A 16576-nucleotide genomic window follows, 5' to 3' on the forward strand; every position below is an offset into this window, starting at 1 on the left:
TGCCTGAAGATTATGACCTTTGATCAGGTTTTGGCTGAGCAAAGTGAAGTGGCCCTACACTCATCTATACAGAATTTATCTTCCTTCCTTCCTCTCACTGTGCAGCCTCCCCAAAGTCTGCTTCATGGTTGTGGGGGACAAAGAGGAAATAAGGTGTCTGTTCACGCCTTCCATCTTAAGGGGAAAAAGAGATCCTTGGGGCAGGAAGAATGAGCAGAAACACAGAGCGCCCTTGACACCAGGGGCTGGGAAGGCAGAGCATGGGTGGTAATACAGAGCCCCTAGCATGAGGGAAGGGGCAGGAGGACTTCCTGAAATAGAGGTGGATTGGAAGGTGGCACAAAAATGGAGTTTATAGGGAGAAATGGAGGATGTGAACAGGTGGATTCTCACCTGGATCACGGAGTTTGGCAGATGATCATTAATTTACTAATACTCAAAAAGGGATGTATGAGTATTCAGTTTTTCCCCATCAGTGTTTCTCTCTTCTCCTGACCCTTTCTGGAGCTGTTTTTCCATAGATACTTGTAGGAATATAGACCTGCTAAACGATGGTTTTAAATTGAGTTTTGATGTTAGTGCAAATGATAGGTCCAAAGCTTGTGACCAAAAAGAATAAGAGGAGAGGCTAAAATGAGAAAAAAAGGAGTTTGTGTTAAATGTATTACCCTTGAAATACCAGCATTATTTTATTTAAGGTTTGGGGTTCAGATGCAGTAAATAATTCTTTAAAATAAAGAAAATATGGTTAATTGGGTACCAGCTGCAGTAAATAATTGATTATATATGGCAAGGTTTTTAGGGGTTCCTTTGTCACAGCTTTTTCTTATTCCTCCCTGCCATGCCAAGATGGGACAATATATCCCAAGCCTGATCATGTTGTGAGTATTTGAGCAATGCTTACAACTCTATTGCCACTAAAATATAGAGTATAAATGTGTATATGCTGGTGTTTCTATTTTGAATGTAATCAACACTGAGTGCCTTTTAGACTAATAAAGGAATACTTGTGTAGCAGCTAAGTCATGGTGAACCTTAGTAAATGTATTTAGAAAAATTATTTCCAACAGTACTGCTTCAGCATTCCAGTCTTCTGGAGTGTTACCACACCTTTCCCTTCTTGGAATGAGCTCAATCTGGCTTATAAAGGCCCAGACCCTTCCCACATCCAGCAACCTCTGAAGGAAATACTTAATTGGAGTCAATTTCTTGGGAGTTGTATTTTCCTCCTCCTCCTAAGTACCAGTTCACTCTCTAACACAGGGATGCAAGATGGTGCAAGCAGTGAGCTTGACTTACAGAAACAATGAAGTGTGCAACCTTCTAAATCCTATCCTGGTTAGCTCCAGGATGCATGAGTATAATGTGCTCCACTCAGGGCTATTCTTGAAGACCCCAGGAAACTTTCATCTTGTGCTATGGGAATGTAGCACCTGACTTTCTTGTTCTGCACTGATTCCGCAGCTGACTAAGTGCAACATATAGAAATAATTTATTAGCAATAAAATCCCAAATGGCATGAGATCTGGCTATTTTGAAGATCTTACTGTAGCATGTGTCATATATGGCTTTTCCCTCAAATGGAGAATAGTTGATAAACTTCCTCCTGAAAATACTTTAATTACTGCTTTTCAAGATCTTGTCCGACTAAAGTAATCTTAAGTCTAATGTGAGGCATCACTTCTAAGAGACTAAGTTCAGTGTCCTACATATTATACGCTAAAATACTGAAGTTGTTAAAATCTTTACTACTTACCCCTCTGTCACTGCATTTTGTGTAATTACAATCATAATTCAGAATTGTTATATTGACACATGTCCTGTTTATACATATCTGTAAAAGTTCACAAATAAATATACATTAGATAATAGAATGACATTAGGAATGTCTCTTTTCTGACTGGTTATTAGATGTGGAAACCATGCTATAGGTCTAAAAGAAAGGTTAATGATAAATAACTTTTTTCCAAAATTTCTTAGCATAGTCACATTCTTCAGGTGCACATGATTTTGGCACCACAATTAAAGCCCTCTTGAAAGCAGGAAGCATTAAGGTTATGCATGTGCTCATTTGCAGAATAGAGTTCCTTTCAAATCTTCAGAATCCATATCAGACACTCTGAAGAAGTAGGGTGGGCGAATCTATATGGACAATCTACTCGAAGAGTCAGTTCCTGGCATAAAGCATTTCTCCGTTAAGTATTTTTAGTGTAAAGCCTTGCACTATTGCTTTCTTGAAACAGGCATCAGATGCCAAGTCAAGAGAGTAATGTGGAAGAATATATGAATTGAGTTTTAAGAAGCAGTGTTATGTGGTAACAGCTAAAACTCATCCATAATCTCTTGACTACTGAAACATCCTTTTTACTAGCATCTCCACATTGCTCCCCATCCATTCAAAATTATCACCCTAGATCAATCTTCTGACCTTATAACCCTCCCCCTCCTTTGTATTCCTCTACTGGCTCCCCCTTTATTCATTGGTCCTGCTTTGAGCAGGGCATTGGACTAGATTACCTCCTGAGGTCTCTTCCAACCCACATCTTCTATGATTGCAATGCATTTACATTTCTTATCTTCACTTGTTACCCTGTCAGCTGCTCAGATTTAATCATTTTTGGCCAGGATTTCCAGCGTTACTTGAGAGACAACTTGTCTGTCATTATATATTCGATGCCATTTGCAGGATTAAGGAAACTTCCTGCTGGGGAGATTCCCAATGAGCAGCTGCACAAACAAGTATCTTTAGAATATCAAATGGACATCTAGGATTAAGATTTGTGCTTTATAAATCAATCCATAGTTGAAAATCATATGGGGAGGTGAGAGCAAGGAGGTGAGTAGCTAATGGGTCAGATGGGGGCATCGATCTGAAATTCCTAGGATGATTGTGGTAAACTGAGATGAGAGGAAAAAGGGGTGGGTCTGGAATCAAAATACAGATTTCCTTTGATGCTGTTGTGGAGAAATGATCATTTCAGAAATAAAATAAACTGTACAGAAGGAGAGGTTACTCACCTTGTGCAGTAACTGCAGTTCTTCAAGAGTTCCATCCCTATTGCAACTTCTGTACTGTACTTCAGTTGCACATGCACCCCATAAGCCTTTGATTGGAGATTTTTGGTAGCAGTACCCTTGGGCACACTCATGAGCTCCAGACATCCTTATGCCCTGTGTCGAGGACGTATAGAGCTGTGCTGGTGAACTGCCCTCAGTTCCTTCCCTACCATGATGTCCCAAAAGATGAAACTCTGAAGCAGAGGGGAAGGATGGCAGGTAATGTAGAACCCATTGGGAAAAACATCTCAAAGCGCTGCAGTTACTGCACAAGTCGAGTAACATCTCCTTTCACTAGCATCCCTGTGGATGCTCAAATTTATGTGACTCCCAAGCAGTATCTATGGAAAGAACTTTGGATTTGAGTCCAACAATGAAGACAGAACTTCACTGTCTACTGCAGCATGTGATCTGGCTACGTGAACCAAGGCATAGTGTTGGGTGTCACTCTACAAATTTCAGCCACTAGAATATCATTCTGTATTGCGATAGAAGTAGATTGTGGTCTTGTAGAATGGGCTAGCACCTTAAAAGGGATCCACCTTGGAGTCTTTGAATGGAGACTGTGGATTCCCTAGATCTCTCTGTAAATGAAACAAACATTCTGGGAGAATTTCAAAAGGGTTTAGTTTTGTCCAGATAGAAGGCTAATACCCTTCTGACATCCAAAGTGTGGAGAACAACTTCTTCACTGGTCTGGTGTGGTTTCAGAAAAGAGACTGGAAGCTGAATAACCTGGTTAATATGGAATTCAAAACATACCTTTGGGAGAAACTTAGGATATTGTCATAATTAAACTTTCTTCCTGAAGAATATTGTAATGGGAGGATCTTCAATTAAAGTGTCTAGTGATGGGGTTTCCTCTGCGCTCATGGCACCTCCTGCTGGTCACTCTGGGGATTAGCTCATTCTTTCAGTTGTGCCCTCCTCAGTGGTCTCTCCACCTGTCTTCTTTCTATATGTGGCCTCTCTTGCTCTTGGTGCTGCTGCTTCCTGTCTGTTGCCCTTGAACCTGGTCATTAAGTCCCTCCCCTTCTGGGGAAAATCACAGTCTTTCCAGACCAGCTCTCTGGCGGACATCTCCAGAACCCTGAGCCAACACCCAGTGTTTGGCAGGGGAACCCAGGCCCACCCTCCACATTGAATTCCAGCCCAGGGACCCAATAACATTCAGCCTAGGCCTATACTGCCTGTGACCTTGCTGCTTTTTCCCGGGGCTTTTTCCTACCTAATTGGCTCCCCCCTCTCTGGGTTCGTCATCTCCTCCACACCCTCCTCTCAGGAAGTCTGCCTTCCTGCACTCACAAAAACTCCTCTCTGTTTCCAGGGAATGACTGTCCTTCCCTAGCAGCCATGCCCCTCTCTAGCCAGCTACCTGGCTTTCTACAGGTCTTGCCTGTCCTGTCCAGGTGAACTTGTTCCTCATCAATTAACTCCCTGATTTGCAGCCTAACTGGTAGCCAGTGTATGCCTCACAACACCCCCATTTCTTCGACTCTTCATGCAGAAGTGATGCCACTGTGAAAGCCATTTTCATGGCCAGGTGAAGATGGGGACAGCTGGCCATTGGTTCAAAGGGGTGTTTCATGTGACAAATAAGGACAAACTTTAGATCACATACAAAGGTAGGCTCTCTAATCAGTGGAAAAAGGTTCATCAGCTCCTTAATTAATCTTGCTATTGTGGAGTGAGCAAACATTGAGAATCCCTCAACAGAGGAATGAACGGCAGTTACTGGCACCAAGTGAACATTGGCAGAACTTATGGAGAGTCCTGACTTTTTCAGTTCCAAAGGGTAGTCAAGAACAACATAGAGGAAAGTGTGAACAGGTGAAAACTATCACTGGAGAAACCAGTGGTGAAATGTCTTCCATTTATGAAGGTAAGTGGTTTAGACAGACATTTTCATACTGATGAACAGTGCCTGTTATCTCTGCAGAACAGGAAGTCTCTGTCCCAGATAACCACTGAGTAACCAAGCTCTGAGATGAAGAATTCCCAGGTTGGGCTGAAGCATCCAATCGGAATAGTAAAATAGCAGATGGGGAATGAACAGAAGACAACACAAGAAAAAAGGTGAGGTGAATCAGGTAAGGGTATCAGGCTTGTCTTGTACACACCGGGACAAGTAAAAGGGCCCTGGCATGGTCATGTTTAACCTTGTTCAACACTCTCAAGATCAGCAGTATTGGAGATTATCCATAGAGAGGGCCCTTCATCCAAAGAATGAGGAACATATACCTTAAGGAGTAAGCACCCAGCCCTCCTCTTAAGAAGAATTTCCAGCATTTCCTTTTCGTGGCAGTATCAAAGAGTTCCATCCTTAGAAACCCTGAGGTCAGAAAAATATGACTGAAGTTCTGTAAATCCAGCTCCCATTCGTAATCCTGGAATAAGTGCCTGCTGAGATGGTTGGTCATGGTGTTTTGAGAGTCAAAACAAAACAAAAAGCTCAAAAAAGAAAAACACTGCAGGTGTAAAAAGAATGCATGCAGAAGTCCAGCAGCAGAGTTGGGGGCAATTGAATTTATTGCACTAAATGCAGCATACAGAATTACATTGTGGGCATGTGGCATGTGTGTGCATCTGCTGCAAAGAGATCATGGCCCTCTGAGACCAAGTATGGGCTCTTAAAACCAGAGTGGCTGAACCGGACGAGTTAAAGGAGACAGAAGCACACAGAAGAGACTTTCTGGAACACAACAGAGTGGTCCCAGCCACAGTCTGACAGCCTTTGTGCTCTTGATGAGAATGAAAGTCTTGTCAAAGGAGACCATCAAACTGGAGCAGAGGGAAATGATCCCATAGTTGGGACCCTCCTTCCAGATCATACTATCCTCTCGCACTAACAATACCTCTCAGGAAAGAATCCCAGGTATTAAGAAGAGACCGGTAATGATAATGGGGGATTCAATCATTAGAAATATAGCTAGATGGGTTTGTGATGACTGGAAGAACCATATGGTGAATTGCCCGATGAGTGTGAAGACTGGATTTCTCGAGACATCTAGATAGACTTATGTGCAGTGCTGGGGAGGAGCTGGTGGTCATGGTACATGTAGATTATAATGACATAGCGAAAGAAGGAAAGAGAGCCTGGAGGCTAAATTTAGGCTGCTAGGTAAGAGATTGAAGTCCAGAAAGTCCATGGTAGCGTTCTCCAAAATGCTTCCAGTTCCACAGGATAGTTAGACAGGCAGAACAGCAAGGTGGCAATGCCTGGATGAGATGATGGTGTAGGGAGCAGGGGTTTAGTTTTATTAGGAACTGGGGAACCTTTGGGAAAGGAGGAGTCTATACAGGAAGGATGGGTTCCACCTAATCCGAACCAGATTGCTGGCATGTAAAATTAACAAGGTTGTAGAGGAGCTTTTAAACCAAAGGCTGGGGAAAGATGACAGGTGCAGAGGAGCACACAGTATGGACAAAGACATCCCATAACAGAGGGTCTATTATTGGGGATTCTCTACACAGTAATAAAGAGGAGGGGATACAAGTCGATAAAGTACAGGTAGAAACTGAAGAGAAACAGTCAAATGAAAAAGAGTCCCATTCAATTACATCACATGAAGGCAGACAACTAAAAAGTGGCCAATTTTAAAAGTGCTTGTATACAAATGCTAGAAGTCTGTACAAGCTTGTATACAAATGCTAGAATACTAAGATGAGTGAACTTGAATGCTTGGTATTAAATGAGGATATTGATATAAATAGTCATCACAGAAATTTGGTGGAATGATGAAAATCAATGCTTGAATAATAAGAGTACAGCAGTAGGAATATATTACCAGAATGAAAAGTTCCAGAGAGGTAGCCGTGTTAGTCTGTTGACAGCAAAAACAACGAGAGTCCTATAGCACCTTAAAGACTAACAAATTTCTGCAGGCATAAGCTTTCGTGGGCTGCAACCCACTGCATCTGACGTGCATATGTCCACACCTTGAATACTGCATGCAAGTTTGGTTGCCCATCTCAACTAAGATATATTAGAATTGGAAAAAGGAAAGACGAGGACAATAAAAATAATAAAGGTTATGGAACACTACCCTATGACGTTGCATCCGATGAAGTGGGTTTCTGCCCATGAAAGCTTATGCCCAAATAAATGTGTTAGTCTTTAAGGTGCCACAAGACTCTCGCTGTTTTACCCTATGAAGAGAGATTAAAAAGACTGGGTCTTTTCAGCCTGGAGAAGAGACTGATAAGGGGGATATGGTAGCGGTCTACAAAATCATGAATGGTGTGAGATAGTGAATAAGGAAGAGTTATTTACTCCTTCATGTAACAAAAGAACCAGGGGTCACCCAATTAAATTAATAGGCAGTAGGTTTCAAACAAACAAAAGGAAATACTTTTTCAAGAAAGTAAAAGGGGTGCTTAAAGGCTAAAAGGATCCAAACAAACACAACAGTCAACCTGTGGAACTCATTGCCAGGGGATGTTGTGGAGGCCAAAAATATAATGGGAGTTTCAAAAAAGAATTAGATAAGTTCATGGAGGAATGGTCCATCAATGGCTATTAGCCAAGTTAGTTAGGGATGCAACCCCATGCTCTGGGTGTCCCTAGCCTTTGACTGCAAGAAGCTGGGAATGGATGACAGGCGGGCAGATCATTCAGTAATTAATTGTTCAGTTCATTCGCTCTGATGCACCTGGCATTGGTACTGTCAGAAGATGGTATACTGGGCTAGATGGACCATTGGTCTGACCCAGCATGGCTGTCCTTATGTAATCTAAAGCTCTTCTCTCTGTCCATGGACAAATCTTTAAATACTGTGGCAAGGTGGGCCTGTTTTGCCCCGTGGGTCTGTGCTCCTTACGGCTATGCCGGTGGTGCGGCTGGGTGGGGGGGCCCGGTCCCGCCCTCTACCCCAGGCCCCGACCCAGGGACCCTAAGAGGAGTAGCTTCAAACAGCTTAGTCCAAGGGGCTACTACCTTCCCTGGGTTGCTCTTCTGTAGCCCCCCCTGGCTTGTGGCTCTCCTTCAGGTTCTCCTCCGGTCTCCACACCTTGCAGCAGCTCCGCTCCGCTCCGCTCCTCTACTGACTCCACACCTTGTAGCAGCTCTACTCAAGGACCCTCTCAGCTGCCCCCATCTGCCTGACTGGGAGGCTTTTAACTGCTGGGGCAAGTTCCTTGATTGGCCCCAGCTGGCCTGATTGGCATAATTGGCCTAATTGTCCTGGAGTGGCCGCAGCTGGCCTGATTGGCCTAATTGCCCTGGAGTGGCTGTTACAGCTGGATCACCCAGGGAACAAAGATTTGCTAAGCCTGGGGCTGATATATATGCCTTCCAGCACCCTCCTATAGCCGTCAGGGCTGGCCCCGTCAGAATACCTTGAAGAACCTGAGGGCCACCTTAAGGTCTCTCGGTATTTATATACCTGTAAACTAATGAAAGTTTAGTAGGTTCCAAAGAATGTAGTGTTCCCACCTCATCTGGTTTTCTGGCTTCCAGAGATCTACTGACCCACCCAAGAAGAGGCCAAAAGGTCAAAGAAAGGTCTCCAACTATTACTTCTTCCACCACTCAACCATCTTCATCATTGAAAAGACAATTTTGATGGTTCAGTCTAGGGTCTCTTCATGAATCTACAGCTGCAGCACTTTACCTATCTCTCTCCCTTTTGGAGATCATCTCTTACATTTCCAACCTTCATGGGAGCAGGTTACATCCGACAAAAGGGTACTGGAGGTTGTAACATTGGGTTACTCCATCCATTTCACTTCCATTCCATCCCCCTTCTCTTTTCAGGGACCCATCAATGCTTGCTAAGACAGGAAGTCATTTCCTTTTTATGCTTAGAAGCCATAGAACCAGTTCCAATGCAGCACAGGAGAAAGGGATTCATTCCAAGTATTTTCTAGTCCCCAAAAAGAATGAGGAATGGAGACAGATTTTAGATCTCAGGCTCCTAACACATTTGTGAAAATACAGAAATTTAGGATCGTGACACCAAGGTGGCTGAGAAGGAACTGAGAGTGGTTTGCTCATGCAACTCTACACAGCCTCAGTATGGGGCATGACGATGTCTGCAGCACATGTGTGGGCCGAACTGTTACTGCTACTGAAAATCTCTGATCATAGGCACATGCACACCTGAAGTGGAGCACCCACAGAGCCACTCACTACCTGTCTTTTTAGTCACATTCTGGCATATACTGAGCAAATGATGATGGATTTAGAGAGTTTAGCAACTGGAGGGAAGACGACATCTAGGGACAGATTTTTAAAGGTATTTAGGCCCTTAGGTGTAATTTTCAAAAGTACAGTGAACCCCAGAACTGTGACACTGACCCCTACTGACCACTTCTCCATCTACTCTATAAAAGGGAAAAAAGCATCTGCTGCTCTTTGTAAAATGTTAAGCTGGTCTTCCTCAGGTATTTGTGAGTGAGAACAGGCTCTCATTAAAGGGATCACTTTTTAGATAAGGGGAGGGAAAGAAACCTGGATAGGGGAATGGGAGTTCAAGATCTTCCTCCCCATTTAATTTCTGTTACACTCCATTGTTAAATCTAACTATATTTACTACAGTACCTTGTTATCACCACATGCTGTTCCATCTCCCACTGAGCCAACATCCACCATGTCCTTCCCAGTATGAAATTCTGTACCCCAACACAAGATATTATCAACTGGAGTTTGAACTATGGACCCAATATTTTTTGTTCGAGGTATTTTTTTAACATTAACACACTGCAGTCTTCCACACAGGACATCTCTGAAAGAAAAAAACAACAAAAGCAGTTGCTTAAAGGTTTATGCAACATTTGAAGAACTCTGTGCGAGAGCTGAAGATGCGAAGTCTCTCCCATAAATCCTTCTCTACACACATTCACTGTGTGTCATGCTAATCCCACTAATGCTAACCCCGCTGTGTTCAGTTCAATCAGGGCTCAACAATTTTGCAGCAGGTAGTGAGGTGAGAGCAGAGCCATGCGACATGCTGCTTCTGTAGTACTCCCAGCCTGATGCTTAGGAATAAGGAATTGAACTTGTGTCCTGAATTTGATCCCATACTGTAAGTCTATTGTGCTATCACTAGCCCTACTACGCTCCTCTGTAAAGTGCTATGGTATGTATGTATGAAAATAAGTAAGAGTTTCTTGTTTCTATCATCAGAGTTCTCACTGGCTCTATCATGGTTGTCCTGTTTTAAATCTGAGGGATCAAATCATCATGGTAGGAAATAATATAATACAACAAGAAAAAGGCTAATATAGTTCTGGGGTGTATTAACAAGAGAGTTGTATTTAAGACACGGGAGGTAATTCTTCCATTTGATTCGGTATTGCTGAGGCCTCGCCTACAGTGTGTGTCCCGTTTCAGAAGCCACACTTTCAAAAAGATGTAGAAAAATTGAAGAGTCCAGAAGAAAGCAACAAAAATGACAATAGGTTTAGAAAAGATGATTTATGAGGATAGATTAAAATAACAGTATGTTTAGTGCTGAGAAAAGAAGACTGAGCAGGGGACCTGAAAAAAGACTGCCTAAATGTTAAGGGCTATGATAAATAGGACAGTGATCAACTGTTCTCCATGCCCACAGAAGGTAAGACAAGAAGTAATGGGCTTAATTTGCAGCTAGGGAGATTTAGAATCATAGAAGATTAGGATTGGAAGGGACCGCAGGAGGTCATCTAGTCCAAACCTCTGTCAAAGGTTCTGGCTAAACTCTAATGTTAAAGAAGATTTTGTTTTGGATAAAATATTAAAGTACCAAGATTTTGTTTGGTGGCGGCGGGGTTGCATAGGGGGAACAATGCCCTCCGCCGAAACCCTGCCACCATTTGCCCCTTTTCGGCGGCAGGGTTTCGCGGGGGTGGGTGGGACATTCAGCGGTGGCGGGGGGAGGGGGGACGGGGACTTTCGGCGGAAGATTCGGCGGCACGGTACGGCTCGCGTACCACCTAGCCTTCTTCCAAGTACCACCGGTGGTATGCGTACCACCGGTTGAGAACCGCTGGGATAAATTAATGTCTTTCTTTTAGTAGTCCTGTACTTTATTATCCATTGTTGTTTGCTCTGAACTTTAGCAGATCCTAATGTGTGTGATATCCATAAACTGAATTTTAGCTGGATGGTAGCATGTTATTATTTGTTCTCTAAGGAACCCTTATGAAAATGTCCAGAAAGGAACTATTTTTAATTTATGTGGGACAACTGTTTTCTGTAATTGAGAATATAATCTATTGAAGGATTTTTTAATTCATCAGGAATTACTCTAACAGATTATTTCTGTCTTAATGACTTGGTGATAGATCTCTTTTGTAACTGATAAAACAGTGGATGGTTGAACAAATGTTTTTAGATTATCAATTATGTAAACCAAATACCATGGTCAATAGTTCATTTTCTTTGTCTCTTTTCTGTAAACACACACAGTATATAAAGAGATACCTGTTATTATATATATATATATGCTGTAATAACAGAATGATGTAATTGCAAATGGATGCTCATAAATGTTCTGTAACTGAAACTTAGTAACTGACAAAATAGAGAAGGAACATGTAAGGTATGTTCTATAATCAATGTACCAGCAGAACAGTAACATATGGATTCATGTCTAAGCATTAAACGCTAACTGCGGTCAGAGATGGTGCTAGAAGTGATAAATTAATTACAAATATCATTGACTTATTGATTCAATATGAGATCAAGCTTGAAAGAGACTTTTTCTTTGTTCTGAACAGTATATAAGAGGTGAGATTTAGGGAGTTAGTCAGATGTGAACTCAAGTAGGCTGCCTCACTTCTCCAGTCTCAGAATTGGTATGTAAGTTTCCTTTTCTGTATTCTGTATAGTGCTGCATAGAGTTTTGCTTGATTGTCTTTCTTAACTAACTCAATTGAAGTTTTATTTATTTGACCTCATGACTTATTAAATCCAAACATACAACACATTGGTTTTCACTTGTGTTCTATCATTTGTCATTTTGTTTATTTTTCTTTAATAAAAAAGCCCTGGTTAACAATTATGATTATTTTGCTTGTTTTTACCCATGGTGTGCCCTAAAAGAACCCCTGTGACTAAAATAGTGGGCATCACATCTCTGAGTTGGCAGTGAGAGAAACAATTAGTAAAACCTGGACTACCATTTCTTGTTTCTCTAGACAAAATACATTTATTTTGTTTGCAGTATTGTAGCCATGTTGGTCCCTGAATATGAGAGAGACAAAGTGGGTAAGATAATATCTTTTATTGGACCAACTTCTGTTGATGAAAGAGACAAACTTTGGAACTATACAGAGCTTTTCTTTTTGAAAGCTTTTTGATCTCACCAACAGAAGTTGGTCCAATAAAATATATTACTTCACTCACCTTGTCTCTCTAAATAATTGTAGTAATTTTGGAGATAAAATTACTTGGCACACAACCCCCTTTCCATCCCACAGATAAAAGGATCAGATAGCCCTGTAACCATGACACTAACTTCCTAGCAGTTAAGAAGAAAGATGGATACCCTGAAGCCAGAGTGCACCTATGTGGCAGGAAATTGCACTCAGTCTGCAGGTGAAATAGGTCGTATGTTACTTGCCAGCTAAAAATTAAGGAGGCAGGATGCACTGCAGCTTGAGGACCACATCTCCATCTAGTGCTCCTCTGAATGAGTGACACAAAGTAAAAAGGACACTTCACTAGGCAGAACCCTGCCACCACTAAACTAATCCTACAGAAAGCAACAGATTAAGGGGAAATAGTCAACAAATGAAACAAAGGCAAAGCCAGACAGACCAAGACAAAAATTAATTATTAACATTTCTTGATAGACAGGGAAACTTGGCAGGATCAATTATCCAGTCTCCATTTATATAGAATCAGAAGTGTGAGGCAAGTAGACCAGTGATTAAAAATTGAACCTCCAAAATTATGATTTAGGAGGAAAAGATCTGGTTACTCAATGAATTAAAATCTAACCTTTCACTCAGATTTTGTATTAAAAAATGCTGCTCAAAGTTGAGCCACTGAATACCAAAATATAAAGGGGAAATTATAAGCCTCTGTCTTTAGAATAAGGAACTGTGCAATTTATACATGCCTTACTGTGTGTATAATTGGTGTTTTCTTATTATTTCAATTTCAACTTTTTGCTACCTTTGCATCATTTTATTTATTTGAGTTGGGCCTTTTTAGGGCATTTGAGATAGTGTCTGTGGATTGACCTATGACTTCAAATTTTTCAAAATACCTTTGGACCTATTCACTGGATAAGTTTCTCAATCAGTGGACTTTCTGAACCTGAAATTACCAGAATGGGGAGGTTCTTGGTTTAAATAAATCTGACCTAATCAAACTCCACTGGGTGATGCCAGTGACCTCAAAAGGAGAGTGTCCCACTCTGATTTGCCAAGGGAGTTCCAAGGAGAAGTTCTAAGGGGGAGGAACCCCCCAGCCACCATCTTCAAAAACTGAAGGAAAGAAAAAAAGCCTTGCTGCTGGCTTGTTGGCTTCAAACTATGGGTTGCTTGCCTGCAATGGCTGCTGCTGTGGCCCTTGACTGTAGGCCTCTGGCCTTGCAATGTTACCATGACTGCCAAAGAAGCCTGTGCTTCCTTCACTCTCCTGACTGACCATCAAGGTGTAAGAGTCCACCAACAAGCAACATCTAAGATTCAGCATCTAAAAGTAAGAAATCTCTAGTCATCAACAAGTAATTCAACACAAAATAGCAGAGCTGAGAAGACCACCAGCTAATCTTTTCAACTGTGTACCAGCTTCCTGAGGTTGCATGAAACCACAAGAGTTATGACCATGTTTGCCACTGCCTGAGCTGCACAGAATAATATGTAGAATTACCCTTAAAAAAACAACCCACCCTCATCATCAAACACACGGGGAGTGAGAACAAACAAAATTTCTGGAGACTGGAGATGCTTCTCTGCATCCCGATCACTTGTCTATGATTTATTTTTCTACACTATTTCTTAAAATAAGGGTTTCTTTTTAGTACATTTTCCAGTAGATAAGAGATGTCAATATATATATATAACTTACTTCTGTTGACACTTCTTGTAAGTAAGTCCATCCCCACCACAGTTGCCACACCGGTCACCTTTAGTGTTCAGTGCTTCAAAACAACTCATTGGCGCCAGATGTGCTCCTGCAAGGAGGAAAAAGGCACAAGGTAAATGACAAAACCAAAATAAAGTACGTAAGTCCTCCAATCATTTCAAGGGATTAAAGGGAAACTGAGGTTGTTCACTTGTAATCAGAGTTCTTTGAGATGAACTCTGCATATTGACACTGATGGGAGCCACCCCTGCTGCAGATGTGATGGTGGAACCTTTAGGGAGCAGTGCCTGTTGGAGCACTCTCACACCCTCTCTTACCCCTGCCCTCAGTGTTCCTGAATTTTCTGAGGGCGAAGCTATAGAACAAAGCATGGCATTTCACTCATCTCAGTGACTTCCTCCACCACCTCCAATTCCCAGGTTGCATTTAGGACTACAAGGAAGAGGGAGGGCAAGTGCAGAGCATGAATATGCAGAGTACATTTTGAAAAATTCTGGTTAAAGGTTGATAACCTCTATTTCTTCTTTGAATATCCTCTGAAGATTCCTACTCATTCGACAAACAATACTCCCTTGAGATAAAGGTGGGTTCTATAATTAGGAAGAAACTGAAGTACAGCCCTGGCAAATTGTGTATCCAATGTGGATGCCAAGTCCAAAGAATAGAGTTTTCTAAAATGCTTGCAAAGACCTCAGTGTTGTAGGTGTACAGATCTGTGGAAGAAGGAATATGTCTGAGGCATACCACTGAAGCTTCCTTGGCCCTAGTGGCATATGACCGAATTCTCTCCAGAACAGGGTCTGATACTAAAATGCAGGTCTCATGAAAGCATAGCCTAACCAATTTTGAGAGTATATGAGACTTAAGCTCTTGTCTTTCTTCGTTAACAGGAAAGGAAATGAATCCATTATGGCACTGTCTGAACCATTTAGCCCTATTGAAATAATAAGCTACAGACGTTTTTGCACCTAAACTAAGAAGCATGTTTTCTCCTGCACATCTTTGGCCTTGGAAAAGAATACTGCTGAGTAAATTGACAAATAAATAAAATTAAGTCATCACATTAGGGATGAGGATGTTGAACCTCCTCTGACCTTATGGAAAACAGTGAATGATGGGTCAGCTGGGAGGACCTGTAATGCCCGCACTCTTCTAGCAGATTTGATGGATTGGATTGGATAAGCAAGAGACTACAAACCCAACCAAACGTTCACACTGAATTTTCCTTTCCTCTGGCCAGGAGGGGAAAGATCCTGAAACAGGAAGTGACTGGGCTCTCTTTGAAAAGCAGCAGCCACATGACAAGTGAGGAGCTGCAAAGAAGAAATGCCAGAAACTGTATGCAGAGCCATGTGTGGAACAGGCTGTGACTGCTGAATGTTGCAGCTGGGTGCGGGTCTGTGTGAGACTTATGGGGCAATGGCAGGAAGCCAGTGCAGAGAGCCCCAGTGAGAAAAACTGAGCCTGGCCTGGAAACCTGCAAGAGCCTATTTACTTCAACAGAAACTAGACTGGAGAAGGCACCCCAGGCACTAGTCCTGAAGAGCCCTGACTTTCAGTTGGACTGCCCCAAGGCCCAAAATGAAACCCCCTATTGCGAACTTTGAACTGTAACTGTTAAGCCTCTATTCCAAGGTATTTGAAAACTTTCTCCTTCCTGGCAACCCTAGCACATTTCATTTAACTATAGGGTCAAGTGATTATTGAGATCTACCATGGCTACCATCTACAAGGCTTAGCTGCTGAAGCATCTACAGCACTTGCTTCTGAGTTGCTGTGCAACAGACATTCTGCTAGTACCTTAGGCATTTAGTGTACTCCAGCACAGAGCAACCCCCAGTAATTACACAGCTGTTATGGCTATCTCACTTGCTGCAATGATGGGTTTTCTCTGCAGCAAGAAAGATTTAGATTAGATATTAGGAAAGATCTTTCTAACTATAAGGTTAGTTAAGCTATGGAATAGGCTTCCAAGGAAGGCTGTGGAATCCAAATCATTGGAGGTTTTTAGACTAGGTTGGACAAACTCTTGTCAGGGATGGCCTAGGTTTACTTGATCCTGACTCAGCATAGGAGGCTGGACTTGATGACCTCTCTAGGTCCCTTCCAGCCCTACATTTTTATGATTCAATAATAAACGTTATTTTAACGTAGAGTTATCAGAGAGAGCATTCGGCTATCGGCTCAAATGGAAGCTTAATTAGCTACCGGAGGTTCCATGTTGGATAAGGATCTTTACCTGGCAGGAGGATTTACTGAACCCTTTATGAAGATCTTAATTGTGTTGTGTGTGAATACAGACTTGTTATCTATGAGAGTGGTGTACCAATATAGCTACTAGATGAACATGAAGTGCTGATAAAAAAAATCTGATTGCAAACTGATTGCTTAATTATTTGCTCCATTATCTTTCTGAGTATTGAAGTTAAGTTGACGGGTCTGTAATTCCCTGGGTTGTCCTTTTTAACCTTTTTATAGATGGGCACTATATGTGCCCTT

At 42.0% G+C, this 16576-nt stretch overlaps 1 protein-coding gene across 1 annotated transcript in view; it reads right to left on the bottom strand.

Moving 5' to 3' along the window:
- Window positions 1-16576, bottom strand: part of LOC137165356 (disintegrin and metalloproteinase domain-containing protein 29-like) — an 89962-nt gene that overhangs the window by 18703 nt on the left and 54683 nt on the right. The window contains exons 7-9 of the mRNA XM_067566634.1: window positions 14060-14165; window positions 9599-9782; window positions 1757-1834 (exon numbers count right to left, since the gene is read on the bottom strand). Coding sequence (XP_067422735.1) covers window positions 1757-1834; window positions 9599-9782; window positions 14060-14165 — 368 coding nt within the window. The remainder of the gene's footprint in view (window positions 1-1756; window positions 1835-9598; window positions 9783-14059; window positions 14166-16576) is intronic.

Source organism: Emydura macquarii, unplaced genomic scaffold (genome assembly GCF_026122565.2).
Source record: "Emydura macquarii macquarii isolate MOO-44397 ecotype Brisbane River unplaced genomic scaffold, CSIRO-AGI_Emac_v2 contig_38, whole genome shotgun sequence".
In the NCBI taxonomy this organism is placed as follows: domain Eukaryota; kingdom Metazoa; phylum Chordata; order Testudines; family Chelidae; genus Emydura; species Emydura macquarii.